Below are 16,358 nucleotides of genomic sequence, written 5' to 3'. Positions count from 1 at the left end.
CCTGCTGAGGTGCCTGAAAATGGAAATAAGGCTTACACTTAAGAACCATGTGATGGGGCTTCCCTGGTGGCGCAGTGGTTGAGGGTCCGCCTGCTGATGCAGGGGACACGGGTTCGTGACCCAGTCCGGGAGGATCCCACATGCCGCGGAGCAGCTGGGCCCGTGAGCCATGGCTGCTGAGCCTGTGTGTCCGGAGCCTGTGCTCCGCAACAGGAGAGGCCACAGTAGTGAGAGGCCCGCGTACCGCAGGGAAAAAAAAAAACACACAAAAAAACAACCATGTGAGGAAGTCATGTTGTGTGGTGTGGAATGAAAGCCCAAGAACTCAGCAGGAGGGGAAATAGCAGCTGCAGGAAATATGGATTTAATTCACTTTACCTGTTAAATATGCAACAGAAATGCCTGGCTTTCCCCAGATGTTTTGGTCATAAAAATGAATGAGCTAAGTTATTTTAGACTAAACTAATGCAAAAGAAGTGAGGGGGGAAAAAACAACTTAAAACACTGGGGCATGGTCAGGATTAGAGGCAGCCAGATTTGCTGTGAGTGCATCTTAGTTTAGACCTGCACTGGGACTATGTTACCTGGTGAGCAGGTATTCCAGGCTCTAGGATGAGAGACTACTCTCTAACATATAGAATTATGGGATGTCCACTTGAGAAATCCTTAATTTATCAAAGTCACTTAGCTAATAAATTATATTACTAAGATTTGAACCTAAGACTATCTGAATAAAGAGGTTAAACTCCTTACCAGTGGGGGTACAATTCGGTGTGTATCAAAATGACCTGGAGATCCTAATAGCATGCAGGCTCATGGGTCCCAATGCCTGAGATTCTGATTCATTATGTCTGGTTGTGGAGCCTTAGATTCTACCACCTGAGCAAGCCCTCCAGATGATTCTAGCGCATGCAATCTAGGGAATCACTTTTTGAAAAACTGCAACTATGTGCCCTCTCTCCTAATAGGTCTTAGAGTTGAATAGGGGTCAACCAATAATGAGAATATAAGTCTTCCAGAGCAAAGAAAAGCATCATTAGTTAAAAATGGTCCTCTAGGAACCTGAATGACAATAAAGCTTATTTCTTTCATCTTGCTACCCTAATTTAACTCCAAAGCACGTGTCACTTCCTTATTAAAACAATTATAAATAACACTGCCCCTACATCCTCCCAATACAGTCACTAGGGAGAATCATGGTTGCTTTTTGAAAATCTAAATCTATGACTTCCTAGGTGAACAACAGTAAAAATACTCCCGTGTTATTGAAACATTTTCTTGTAATTCGGGCCTAATGTAACTTGATTCATTACAGAAACACCTATGTTATTAAGCATTTGCCATGTGCCAAACACCATATATAAATACAGACAGGAACAAAACGTAGAACCTGACCTCAAGAATATGCCCATCTGGTGGTGGAGACATCACGGACTCAGGTGGCCTTTCGTGAACTTGACTAAGGACTACAATAGACGTACTGAAAACGGTGAATAAAGGCTTACAGGTGAGAGACAGGTGGAGTATTCAAGGGAATGTATGGAACTTGGAATAACCTGAAGGCAATATTCCTCTGAGGGAGGTGAGGATAAACAGTGGCTGCATCCTAAGGGGTTCTGTACGGCACACTGAGGTTCTACCCTGCAGGAAGTACAAAGCTGACCCAAGATTTGAAGCAGGAGAAAGGGAGGATTAGAGTTGGTTAACTAATGCATAGATTTTGTTGAAGATGATCAAGTTCATTACATGAAAATATCCAATGTGGAAGCATTGTGAAGAGTGGATTTAAATGGGGCAATGCTAGAAGGAAGGGAGAAGGCTTGAAAGGTCATCGCAACCGTCTAGGCAGTCATGCGCAAGGGCCTGAACTGAAGAGGTAGAACTCTATGAAGTGAACTTGTGAGATATTAAGGAGGTAGAATCTACAGAAGGGAGAAAGACATATCTTGAATATCTCAGATACCCGAATAACAAATTTTTCTGCTTTTTATTTAGAGTATTCATTACAATCAAAATTAACAATCACTTCTATAATTATTTGTGTGATATCTGCCTCTCTCATTAGACTATAATGAGTTCTCAGATGGCAGACCCTATGTCTCTCTTATTTGTCACTTTATTTTTAGTGCTTACCAGAGTATCTAGCACATGGTAAACATCCAACAATAGTTTACTGAGTAGATAAATGGAGTAAGTAAGTAAATAAATGGAGTAAGTAAATAAAAGGAGGAGATATAAGGGCCAAAAGGTAGAGACTCTGAGCTCAGTTGTTAAACGGTTTCTTTAAGGGAATGTACCTCGAATAGGCAGTTAACGATATAGTTCAGAGTTTAATGGAGAGATTTCTGCTGGGGCTGTGGATATAGGAGTCATCAGTGTGAAGAGAAGGGATGAGGTCACTCAGGAACCATGAAGAATGCAACCGGAATTTAGGAACATCACCACTTTAAGGATGGCAAGGGAAGGGGATCCAGAAAAGGAAACCAGGAGAAAAACACTGCCAAAGGGAGGAGTATCAAGGGTGGATTTTTTTTCCCCAACAGTGTCAGATGCTCCAGAGAGTTTAAAAAAAAACCCAAAAGATAAAGATGTAGAGATGTCTAACTGGATTTGGCATGCAGGTAGCCACTGGTTACAATGGCTAGCAGATTTTGTTGTTGTTGTTGTTGTTGTTGTTGTTGTTGTACGTGGGCCTCTCACTGTTGTGGCCTCTCCCGTTGCGGAGCACAGGCTCCGGACGCGCACGCTCAGCGGCCATGGCTCACGGGCCCAACCGCTCCGCGGCACGTGGGATCTTCCCGGACCGGGGCACGAACCCACGTCCCCTGCATCGGCAGGCGGACTCTCAACCACTGATCCACCACAGAAGCCCCCAGCTAGCAGACTTTTAATGGGACAGTGGAGAGATGGATGTGGGAGAGCTGAGGGCAACTAGCAGTAGGTTCAAGAGTGAATAGAAAATGAGAAAAGGGGTTAAAACTACAGATAACTCTTTAAGAAGTGAGGCCATGGCACAGCAAGGAAGGATAAATCAGTATTCGGGGAACTGTAAAAATTAAGGACAATTTTCCTAAGGAAATTAAGTAAAGGTTAAATTACTGTCATTATCATTATAATAAATTATCTAAAACATATTTCCCCCTGTTCTCTTTCATTATTCAAAGTGGGATTAACTGTATTCTAGTATCAAAAAAAAAGCCAGACTCAGGTAAGGAGAGAGTTGATTGGAAAAGACTATTGGAATAGGGGGAACACTCGGATCAAAGTGTCTGCAAGCACCTCGGAGTGAAGGCAGAAAAGAATTACTCGCATTGGGAGAAGTAAAGCAAGGCTAGAATGAACTGCGGTGGGTGGGGTAAGGAGTAGTTAAACAGGAAACTGTTTTCCTTAGGGTCAAGCGATTCTCTTAAGGTGAAAAGCCAGGCTTAAGTCTGGTCCAATCAAATTAGCAGGCATTTTGTCCAGATTGGTCAGTGGGGACAAACAGTTCAGTGAATCATTTATGAGACAAAGAACAGGAATCTGGTCTTGCCAGAGGTAAATACGGGGCACATTTAAGAGAAGGAGAGTTCTTTGCAGTAAGCCATATCCAGGAACACAAAAGGGTGGGGGGATTTCTTAAATGTTGCTGTTTCCAGGAGCTTGGGGCTCAAGTCAAGCTCAACGTTGTTACCGCCAAACTGAGTTCCGTACAGAAACAAACCAACCAACACGAAACCATTTTTTCTCTTGCAGAAATGACAGAGTAGTGAGTTAAGAACAAGTCCAGAATCTAAGAGGCAAGAGGAGGTCCATCAGACTCAGAGGGGTCCAGTGAGGCAGGCAACTCTGAGAGCAAGAGCGGCCTGGGACACGACCCCACGAGGAACTCGCCCAACAGGTTAAGAGCGTCAGTAGTATTTCCCCTGGAACACAATCGCTGCTTAGACTTGCCCAGCACTTTACGCTTTACCAACAACGAGCCATTTGCTGCATCCTTACAACTTTGCCAGATGGAATGGTATTATGATGCCCATTCTACAGATGAGAAGACCGGGCCTCATAGATGAGCAGCAGGCAGAGCTGGAATGAAAGCCCTGGGTTTCTGCTCTTGAGCTTCATCTCCTTTTCCCCAAGGCTCCCATGGTTTCTGTCATCTCTCTCCAAGCCCTCCGCAGGTGCGTGCTTTACACGGCCATCGGCCTGAGACTCAGCGCCAGCCCAATGCCCAGGGGCTGGGTTATTGAGGACTCAGCACAAGGCTGCTGCTCTTAATAATGTTACTCTTTATTAATGGCCTTCATCTCCTTCCCTGCAAAACACTCTGAAGCCATGGAGTGCCCTAGGAGAGTGTATTCTGCACAGTCAGCTGGGAGTAGAGGTGCGAGGGCCATGATGATGGGCAGATTTGCCGTGTTTCTGTTTCTAAGCAAGATGCCCAGCAGCAACTGCAGCACGACGTGGAACAGCAACAACTTGCTTAAAAGCCATTTCCGGGGCTTCCCTGGTGGCACAGTGGTTGAGAGTCCGCCTGCCGATAGAGGGGACACGGGTTCGTGCCCTAGTCCAGGAAGATCCCACATGACGCGGAGCGGCTGGGCCCGTGAGTCATGGCCGCTGAGCCTGCGCGTCCGGAGCCTGTGCTCCGCAAGGGGAGAGGCCACAACAGTGAGGCGCCCGCGTACCGGAAAAAAAAAAAAAAAGCCATTTCCGTTTCTAAACAATGGAAAGAACCAATCTCCCTCCACCCACTCCGTCCTCACCTCCTCGGCCCAGGCTATGAAAACCCGGCCAAGGCCGACGAATAAAAGTGATCGATAACCATCCAGCTATCTTCACAACAGCCCTCATGTTAATGAGAAGCTGTTCTGGATAAAGTTCTATCAGAGGGGCTGCATGGATGGTAGTCTACCACGGTAAATTGCCATGGGGTTGCTAATCATTGATGGAGTGTTCTAGGGTTGTGATTGATGCCAGGCTTCATTTATCCCCACCTGCAGCCACATTGCCCAGGGGAGCAAACTGTTTGCTTTTCTGAGAAGTTTAAAAATACATAAAACAGGCATACATACAAGAGGCAAAATAGGCCCTACATGGAGAATGTGGTTTGGAAAGTCCCTGAAACTTTTCCTGGGCCAATACATGGAAATCACCAGGTTGCTGCTAAGGGTCATTGTCCTTTAGAAAGAACATGATCATGAACTTCCTCATCTTCTGCAAGCAGGGATACCTCTTTCCTACTTGGGTTTAGAATATCTGATGGGTACATCCTGCAAGCGTCGTCCTATCCAATGGGCCTAGAAAGCCAATCACAGAGACATTAGAGAAAATGAGAAATTAATGCCCATGGACCCTGAGGCTACTTCCCACGGTCCCTGCAAATCTCATCAGCCTCTCCACCTCTCTCTGTGCAACCCAGTCTCTCAGTATAGTTTCCCAGTTTATTAAATGAACCATACTCTCTCTCAAAATCGGGCCAGTATATGTATTTTCTACCAGCTTCCCAAACACTTGCTTGCAGGGTTAACTCCTTATCTGTCTTGAATCATCTTAAGCATCACTTTCTTTAGGAAACTCGTCTTCTCTACCCATATTTGGTGAGCTCCAACTATCATGTCACAATGGCCCTTGAACTTCTGTACCTATAATACTCCCTACACCCACAGTTGCTTGTTCAGTGTCTCTTCTCTACCAGAATACAAGCTCCATTAAGGCAGGGAACGTTTGTATCTTATTTACCACTCTAACCACAGAGCTTAGTTCAGTGCCTGGCACAGAGTAAAAACTTAAATGGAAGAAAGAATAGATCGATGGGTGAATAAATGAAGGAACAAACGAATGAATGGGTATGTGCATGCTTATATGAATAGGTGAATGTATAAAAGCAACCAGGGGTAGGTGGTTATCCACCTTCTTATCCCATAATCCCTACTACCTCTGTACTCATTTCGCCTTTCATGATACATTTCCTAGCACCAACTCAGAGACCCAAGTCTTTGTACCATTACATTTGATACATGTCCAACCTGAAACTTTGCTTCTTTGCAGCCTTAATAGGTGATGCAACTAAAGCCCTCCCACATTCATACCGAGGTTCTAATATCTGTCTCCTCCCAGAAGCCATTGTTCACAGGGGATGAGGTCCACAGAGTAAGTTTTATGATTTTCCAATACAGGAGTTAAAATGCCATGATTTGATATTAATTTTATAGTAAATTATTCCTTTTTAATTACTCATAGTGGCAGAAGGGAGTGGAAACACAGGCAGTGCATTTATATTTAGCATTGAAGGGTAGAGAAAAGCAAGAAAGCCATGAGACTAACCTGTCCGCATCTATCTCTCTATCTCTCTATCTCTCTATCTATCTATCTATCTACATATGGTTTCTGCCTGGACCATTCTAAGCCTGGCCCTCTACTTGTCAATAAGGCCCTTGTGAAAGGGAGGGGCTCTCAGAAGAGATTGCAAAGCTAGTGTTCCTTTCACTACCAGTCCTGGGAAATGACCCAAGATTATATCGGATGTTTGAATTATAGGAAATCAAATCTCTTGCGTGTGTACCCTGCTGAGAGGGGAACACAGAACCCAGATTCAGTGACATCAGCAGAGGCTAAACCCCACAGTGGTTAAGTGCAGCTGAATGCCAGCTGTCTCCCAGGCAGGGATCAAACCTTCTGCAGCCTAACAAGGCAGCCGCTCCCCACCGCTTTATCTGGCAGGACCCAGGGGAGCAGGTGGTGCATACCTTGGGCAGTGAATACTTGGGCAGCTTTATCTGAGTGAAGGCTTCTCTTCGGTAAGACACGTAGTAGCTGGCTCTTCCACCAGTTGTTACCTGTATCGTGGGGAAAACACAAAAGGTCAGATGGGGCTACGGATCACGGCACGAGGTGGAAAGCAGTAGCCTCTCCATCAACAGCAACAGTAGGTTTGCAACAACCTTTTAGGGAATACTCCCTGTTGGCTTTGATCCTCCAACCCCACAATGCCCTGAGTTGCTCCTGTGGCACAGCACTTAGACAATAAGTGAGCAATTCCAAAAGTCTTCCCCCGTGGCTGGCAATGTCTGTGAGAGCAGGGGCTCTGTACTCTGTCACGGTGTTCTGAATACATACACACTTAATAAATATTTTCAACTGAAAACAGAGAAGCTACTGATGTCTGCTGTACCCATGATCTATATATTCTTTTTTTTTTTTTATGGTACGTGGGCCTCTCACTGTTGTGGCCTCTCTCGCTGTGGAGCACAGGCTCCGGACGCGCAGGCTCAGCGGCCATGGCTCACGGGCCCAGCCGCTCCGCGGCACGTGGGATCTTCCCGGACCGGGGCACGAACCCGTGTCCCTTGCATCGGCAGGTGGACTGTCAACCACTGCGCCACCAGGGAAGCCCTATATATTCTTTTTTTTTTTCAACAGCTTTTCATCCACTGCAATGATGACACGATTGTCAAAGAAAATTTGTTTTGTATCTGAACAACTACTATTGCTCAAAGGCTTATTACTTTGAAATTAATTTCACTACCTCTCTGAGCACAATTATTTTCCTTCCTATTTACAAATCCACGCATCGAGCAGATATTTACTGATTCTTTCCATGTGTTAGTTCATTAAAGGCATCAAAAGTCAGAGAAAGAACTCTGGATTTGAAAGTCAGAAATCTTATGTCTGAGTCTCAGTTCTACCAGCTCATGGCAGGGGGAGTCAACATCTGAAACCTCACTTGGCAACAGATGGATTCTTAGAGGAACCTGGAAACCACTCCAAGAAATCGTCCCCTGGCCTGGGCTTGCTGGAAAGTCTCGCCAACATGGCATAGCTCTGCAGATGGCTGCCCTTGGCCCAATTATCCTAACTCAGGGGAAATTAATATTCACAGGAGAAGACAACATAGCCTGCTCAGAGAAAATAACAGGAGGACAGTAGCAACCAGGCTGCTGTGCTGAGGAAGCAATCACTGGAAGCCCAGGCTCCTGCTAAGGATAGGCCAGTCCCCCGATCCTGGTCCAACCCTAGTGCCCACCCACAGCGGCTACCGGGAGCAGGGGGCATATAACTTCTCTACTGAAAGCCACCCATCGCTCCTCACTCTAAGAGATGGCATTTCCTGTGGCTCTCTCTTGACCTGCGCAGATTGCAAGCCCACAAAGCAGGCATCACAAGCTGCCAGGTAGAACAGATGTTCAAGTCAGTGTGAAGGCAGAACCTTGGAAAAAACTTGGTGCAAAGTCTTAGGCTTTGAACCAAGAGGAGAGACTGGTTTCCCCTTGATGGTCGCTGCTATCCTTACATCTCTATTTTCTAATTAGAATCATTCTTATCTTGTATTCCAAGACTTTTTTTTTTTTTTATAAGACATCTGTTCTGAAGCTATATTGTTCCGTGTTGGCTTAGAGGTGGGGTGTTGACAGATTAAGACCAATGAGTTGCTGAGAAGTCTTTTGTTTTTCTTTATAGAATACATCTCAACTACACAGAATCAGATTAAAATATAACCCTTGGTTCTAAGCACAGTCACCATGAGTCCTGGCATGATCCTATTTATTTGCTTCTTTAATTTGGTTTTATTTTTAATTATAAAACCAACACATATAAATGTACCTGCAAACCCAAGAACTAGATCAGTAGTTTTTAAACTTCAGCATGCAACAGAATCGCCCAGAAAGCTTGTTAAAACTCAGACTGCTGGGCCCCACCCACAGAGCCTCTGATTCAATCAGTCTGGGATGAGGTCCAAGAATTGTTTTTCCTAATAAGTTCTAGGTGATGATGATGATGCTGGTCTGGGGACCACACTTGGAGCAGCACAGAACAAGAACTTCAGTGCCAACTGACATACGCCTCTATGCCTCTGTGCTCCTCACCTGTCCTGACCCCTGCCTCCCTCTGAGATGTAGCCACTTTCCTGAATTTTGTGTTTACAGTGATAATAAAGTCTTTTTAAAATTAAGGTGAAATTCATACAACATCAAATTAACCATTTTAACGTGTACAATTCGGTGGCATTTAGAACCTTCACAATGTTGTATGACTACCACCTCTGACATAGCTCTAAATCATTTGCATCATCCCCACCCAAGAAGACCCTTTACCCAGTGATAAAGTTTTTAAACTCCCAAATATATCCTCTGGTCTCCTATCATGTGCTTGAAAATCAGTTCTCCACAGAACATCCTGAAGTTCACCAACCTCACCCTTAGTGAATTAGACCAGTGTCAGAATCCCGTGACTAATGCTGGCCAGAGGTCAGCAATTAAAAGCTGCATTTCCCCGGAAGACCCAGTCACCTCCACAGGGAACAAGATGACAGCACCACCAGGCTTCTTATCAGCATCACAAAGCACGGCAGGGCCCCCTGGGGTTTCTAACTTACCAAGGGCCAAAAGAGAACAGAGTGGTCCCCTTGATAGGGTCCCGCTGACCTGACTCTGGAACTCAGCCCAGCCATGCCTGTATGGCCCTGTGCAAGCACAGATTCTCCCTCTCTCTCTCTCTCTCTCACACACACATACACATACACACACACACAGAAGTTCACACACACAACCTGGGAGAGTTTCTGCTTAAATAAAGCATGAAGATGGAATTACACTGCAGAACTACCATGGAATAATCTAAAATATTAAAGGGCTGCACGAAGCTCAAGGAGCCCAGAGGTTCCCCAGTACCTCTGATGCCATAGCATCCCCCCAGCGACATCAAGCTGGCTCCTGCAGCTCTGCCTCTGTCCTGGCTGTCCACTCTCTGTGCTGCAGAAATCTAGCTGATACTTTAAACCTCAGTGTAAGGCCCCGGAGTTCATGGAAGGGTTGTGGATGCCACCAATTCATTATAACTTCTCCCTCCTCTCATCTCCCGAATTTTGTTATTTCCATTTCTATAGCACTTTCAACATTTACTCTGTGGTGTACATATACCTATAATGATCCCTCCATGTCTTATTCTAAGGGTGTAACTTCTTGATTACTAAGTAATGCTGGTCTCACAGCAGGCAATTAGTGGATTCATGATGATAAAAAAAATGATAAAACTGTCATCAATTGGGTTCATCTACCACGCTCCAGAACCTCCCTTACCTAAATTATCCAGTTTAATCCCACTGACAACCCTGCAGAGTCTATAAGATATGGAATGACTTGCCCAAGATAAGACAAATATGAACCTAGTAAAGATTGGCTCTAAACCTGTTCTCTTCCTCCTGTGACTGAGACAAATCCTCTATTCATCTTACTAACGTCAACAATTGTAACATTTCCTTAATTCCAACATCTTTAAGAAATTTGTTTTAAATCTCTGTGATTGACTTGTGTGTATATGTTTGTGTTTCTTCGTATTCCCAGAGAATCAGCCATGACATTGACACTGCATCTTAAAAATGATGTCTTCTTAGGAGAGAAGTGAGGTAATAAAAACAAGAGGAACAGTAATGACCATGCAGTGAGAAAACGTATTACGTGGAAGATGCTACAGTAAGCAGTTGATAAACCACACTTCATTTGCACTTACATATATACATATATATACATACACATATATATATTCCTGACACGCAGAGGAGATTATATATATATATATATATGCTCTACAGGTCAGGACATTGAGGCTGAGAGAGGCCACTAATTTGCCCAACATCATACAGCCTTTTATTGTCCCAGCCAGTGTACAACTCCAGCCCATGCTTAAAAATTTAACTAGGAATGAGCACATCTCCAAAGCGGCAGGCATAGGGCAGGAAGTCAATATTTACTGACTGAACAATGAATTGTGATTCACTCGCTTAAACAGAGAGCCTCTGAGTTCAATTTTCTCCATTGTTTAGTGACTACACGGTGGCTGTAGAGAAGAACTCCATCCCTGCCCAGTCCCTGCTGGTCACAGGGACTTATCTCCAAATAGAAGTTCTAGCATATTCTCCCTTAGGAGCAGAGTCCTCTCAGTGCTGGAATGATACCAGCCTAGTGCCTTTGCTGCCTCTCCGCTATTATTTGTGTGGTCCTCTGGCAATCACACAAGGAAGGAATAAAGTTTAGCGACCATTAATCTATTTTGATGAACTTTTCCTTACAAGCACATTTGCTGGCACTGTAAATCCCAGAGATTATTACTACTTTCCCTTTCAGTGACACCTTTTATTTTACATTTGATGGATGTCATCCAATTATTTGCTCTCGGACCATCAGTCATGCTAAACACAGAATTAGCTGGGCCTCTTCCTTACTAATGACTGGCTCGTTAATCTGATTTTCTGAATTTCCATTTTACAGGTTTAAATGGGCTCCTGGCCAGTGAAAATGATTCCTTTGGACAAATGCATTGGCCGTTAAACACATCTGTCTCCTCTGACTTGTTCCCATGCCTGCCATAACCAAGTCTAAACTGACATATCCTATATTTTTTTCACTTCTCCTTGTTTCTGGATGATGACTTGCCCTGTAGGAGAGAGAGAAATTTGCCCCCCAAAATGGAACCAGAGGGCCTTGAGTCATATTGAGCCTCTGCTTCTTCCATAGATAGAAGAAAACTTCTAATGTCTCTAGAATTCATAAGTGGGCACAGGTAACCTGAGAAGAGAAGCAGAAACTAATATTTTTGAATATCTATCATGTGATGAGTGCTTTAGATCCACAATACTATTCAATATCCACAATAATTATTACTGTTATAATTGTTAAAACTATTATTAGTACCCTACAAGGTAAAAGTATTGATAATATAACGTTTTTTGAGCATTTATTAAATACCAAGAACTATTCTTCTGTATGTACCAGCTTTCTGTTTTATGGTCAGAGGAGAAATTGAGGCATAGGGAACATATACAACATACTCAAACACACATAGCAAGTAACTGGTGGAGCTGGAATTTGAACCCAAGTTTATCCGACTGCAAAGTTTATGCTGGTCCCTCAGACTATGTGAGGTTTCCAAACCTCTCTATGGAAGGGAATGGATCCCAGGTCATTCAGTTCTCAATTTCCTGGATAAGATGCCCACCAACAAGGCAGATCTTTCTCTGGTAGGGTTCATGTCAATTTCCCAGCCCTGAGAAATCAATGCTCTATTGTTGCACAGGAGTGAATAGTGCTGCTATTGAAATTGGTGAATAAAGGCTTTCCCTGGTGGCGCAGCGGTTGAGAGTCCGCCTGCCGATGCAAGGGAAACGGGTTCGTGCCCCGTTCCGGGAATATCCCACATGCCGCGGAGCGACTGGGCCCATGAGCCATGGCCGCTGAGCCTGCGCGTCCGGAGCCTGTGCTCCGCAACGGGAGAGGCCACAGCAGTGAGAGGCCCGCGTACCGCAAAAAAAATAAAAATACAAAAAGAAATTGGTGAATAAGAGGGACTATAATGGAAATAAATTCAGCTTACACGAGAGCTGCTGCCCTCATAGGAAGTGACATTTAGAAGCTTTTCCAGCTAAAGGACCTTGCTGGGTCCAGTACGATGTGAAGAATCTGTCCAAGCCAAGAGAAATGACCATCTTTATAGGCATAAGTTAGTTATTTCTCACGTAGCCCTTGCATTGTTTCTTCCTCCTTAAAAAATGAGAGGGAACAGCTGAGTGTTATGATACACAATTAACTTTTCCAATTTCTTTGCTCATTAATTCTATTCAGATTATTTAAAATAAGTCTTGACGTTGTTAGGCCTTTCTCTTCCTCTCCACCTCTCCATAATTCCTTTAAAGATCATATTTCTTCTTTACGAACAAAGAAACAGGCTTCTGATTACTGGGCCATAAGAGTCAATAAATAGCCATGGGTCTCATTAGGATGCAGCTTTAAGTGTCAGGATGGCTTTTACATGGCAGGTTATGTCGTCTCTGTCATCTTGAGTTCCTTTTCTGAAAGCGCTCTGCTAAGGCACTACACTATGTGTCTGAATCAAACCTGTGTTCAGCATTTAGAACAAGACACCTATCAGCAAGCCGTCTCCTCTGCTAGACTGCTTGATGCTGAATTTAGTGTTTGTCAAACTGGTGTTTGCTTGTTTTATGTCCCAGAGGCTCTGAGATATTAATGCAATATGCAGTTTTATCTGCCTGTTTCTAGGAAGAGTGGATCTAATGCCTAACACAACACTCCTGCTGAGGCTGAACCTCTTTGAAACAGATTTGCCCATAAAATTTTTTATTGGGCCCCTAACATAGCCCCAAAATAGCTTTGCCAAGAACAGATTTGGGATAAGATAGTTGATGTGAAGCCAATATCGCTCTCTCTCTCTTTGTATGAGGGATGTGTGTGTGTGTGTGTGTGTGTGTGTGTGTGTGTGTGTGCACGTGTGTGCTTGTAGGGCCGGTGTTGGAGGGAAGACGTGTACTGAGGTTGCCAGCGCACTATTGGCCAAAAAATACTGACAAATCAACTGCCACTTTCACCAGTCCTGCCAAGAGACTTCTTGGGGCCTTCACTGCCTATGGGGAATGCTAGTAAGGTAGAGAAAAGGTGATGAGTTAGAAAAGCATGGGATCAAGACCATGTCTAGATCTAAACCACACAAACCGGAAGAATCAGTAGGCCTGACTCTCTGAGACTGTTTTTTCAAATGTAATAAAGGAGCTGGGCTTGGTAAGTTTCCAATTACATATTTTCAAAGAAGACTCTGCTTCTGATTTTTAAGCATTATAGCACATTGGTTGGGATCCCAGACTTGTGTTTGAATCCTGCTTCTGCCATTTGCTGGTTTGATGACCTTGAACAGGTAATTTAGCCTTCCGAATTTTTTCTTCTGGAAAATGGAGACATTAGTGCTACCTAATGACACGTTATCACGAGGAATGAATCTACCATGGCATGTAAAGAGTTTTAGCCCTATACCTGACACATCCTAAGTACTCAATGCATATTACCTGTCCCTGCTGAACCAGAGGCACAGATGCCTATATCAGTCTAATATCTTAGAGGACTTAGGGTGACTGACCATGGCAACAGTTTATATGTAAACTGGAGGCTGTTCAGGAAGTGTCAGGGTTGCCACATGGGCTACCTGGTCAGAATTGACCGGGGATAGAACACTGAAATTCTTCTTGTTGCCCTCAGCAAGGATGACTTTGTAGAGAAGACCACCTATGGAGACCACAAAGTCAATGTGTTTTGTGCCAGAGATTTGACCATTAAGCAGCTGCAAGTCTTATCTTCATGTTTTAGCTTTTATGATTTAAAAGGAAGGGAAGAAATTCTTGGGATGCCCACTTGACCCTGCAAAATGGAAGTTCATCGTCTTTCCTCTCTTAGTTTTGCTGGGGGATAAAAAGGCAAAGATAAAAAGTGCAGCAATTAAAAAAAAGAACTGATGTGGATTTGAATTGTCATCCTGGAGTATAAAATTTGGGAGTGTTCGAATACTCCCAGTTAATGTAATAACAAATAAAAAGCTAAAACAGAGACAGTCTACGTTGAGTTCTAGATCAGGATGCCAGAGCTTCACAGAAAAAGGAAACACTACCCATGGAAACCTTGAAGACAAATGTTAAAACTTACTATCAAAACACCTCCCCTGCTTCTTCTTTCACAAATGTCCCTGCTTCTTGTGCACTGTGAGTTTAATATGGTTTTGTAAAAGACGAACTGAGAAAGGGCTGGAAAAGATATTGCAAGGAGTCAAGCTTATATAGCCTTCCTACACTTATGTAAGTTTTTCTCTTTGAGATATCACATAGCCTTTTTCCTTTATACAGGTAGACATTATGAGGTCCATTAATTGGCTGAAATCTTCCCAAGCCAGGCTCTGTCTTTTCTACAACATCCCAGAATTTCAGAGAACAAAAATTAAAGAGTGGGAAAGAGGAAGAAAGGTAAAAGATCCCAGTATCTGTAACGTCTGTGATTCTAGTTTCAGCTTGATCATGTATCAGACATGCAATTTGAGGCATGGTAACTAGTCTCTTGGAGTTCCAAGGTTATTTTTCTATGAAAACGGAACAAATAATAATGACCCTTCTCTTACAGAAAAGTAAATGAGATAATAAAATGCTTTCATGTCAACTATAAATTGTTTTACAAATACAATGAGTAGGGTGTTATGATTGACCTGTATATGTACCCAGGAACCCAAAGATTTTAGAGGTATTCTCACTGACAAATCGCTGTAGAATGAATGTTTGTCCCCCACCCAAATTCATATGTTGAAACGTAATCCCCAATATGATGGTATTTGGAGGTGGGGCTTTTGGGAGAGACTAGTGTTCTTATAAAAGAGACCCCAGAGAGCTCTCTCTTTTTCTAACATGTAAGGACATGGCAACAAGACAGCCGTCTATGAACCAGGAAGTGGACCCTTACCAGATACCAAATCTTCCAGTGCCTTAATCTTGGACTTGCCAGCCTCCAAACCTGTGAGAAATAAGCTTCTGCTTTTATAAACCACTCAGTCTATGGTTTTTATAGCAGCCTTAGTCCAGAAATCAAGCTGATGATCCACATATGCCCACACTATTGATTGTTTGGGGCATTGACATTTGCCATTGGGCCAGTAGCTATATATAGTCTGTAGGGCTATAGCTATCTACAGACTGAAAGGTTAGAGGCAATACAGAAATTGAGAAGAAAAGCAAGAAATGGAGGGGCAGAGCTATAGATCAGATGTGTCTTCAGCCACACGGGATGAATGGCAGGTGCACATAGCTGCTTCGAGAATGACTAATTTTATTGATATGTGCAAGATATTTTAAAGATCCTAAAAGGGCAAGGAAAACAAAGCCATTAATTTTCTAGAGAAGCAGGGATGCTTCTTTGGGACATGGGATTTCCAGACAGACTTGGAGATACCTGGGCTGCTAGATATAACAGGAGAACTTTGCCAACGTGGGATTTGCATGCCTCATTTTGGGACAGCAGTGGACGGGTTTAAACCATCTGTCAAGCTGTTTCTCAGAAAACACTGCCACCTCCCCAAGAGAGCCATGAATATTTGTAAAATGCCAACTGCTACTCTGCTAATTCTTGGGGCTTCCCCATTGTACTCTCTGTGTCATGCCTGTCCTATCCTCCACCAGCAGAAGCGTCACTGTTGGAGAGTCAAACTCTGTGCTCACCACTTTGTATGCACTGTCTGCCCTCATGCACAATGACCTTGGAGGAGAGACACTATGCAGCCCCACTTTACTGATGAGTTAATTTACATGGATAAGGTCACTCAGCTCCAAAGTAGCAGAGCCCGGATTTGAACTTGGGTCTTTAAATTTTGACAATGTCCACTACACTTTGCAACCCTGAAAAAATCTAAAGTGTCTACTGCAGAGCCTTTCCAAAGAATAGCTAGTTTAAGACCAGTTACCTGGAGGGATTCATCCTGACACAAATCCCAGCATTAACGAATTTCACACAGGCTTACATCAAAAGCTACCTCCTTAAAGAGTCCTCCCCCATCCCAATTTCCCAGCA

The 16,358-nt window shown here is 43.7% G+C and overlaps 1 protein-coding gene across 1 annotated transcript in view; it reads right to left on the bottom strand.

Moving 5' to 3' along the window:
* Positions 1-16,358, bottom strand: part of SORCS3 (sortilin related VPS10 domain containing receptor 3) — a 616,865-nt gene that overhangs the window by 113,242 nt on the left and 487,265 nt on the right. The window contains 1 exon segment of the mRNA XM_007470447.1: positions 6,726-6,815. Within this exon segment, the coding sequence (XP_007470509.1) occupies positions 6,726-6,815 (90 nt within the window).

This window comes from Lipotes vexillifer, unplaced genomic scaffold (genome assembly GCF_000442215.2).
Source record: "Lipotes vexillifer unplaced genomic scaffold, Lipotes_vexillifer_v1.1 scaffold916, whole genome shotgun sequence".
NCBI classification, from domain to species: Eukaryota; Metazoa; Chordata; class Mammalia; order Artiodactyla; family Lipotidae; genus Lipotes; species Lipotes vexillifer.
This window is presented reverse-complemented; position numbering and strand designations above follow the sequence as displayed.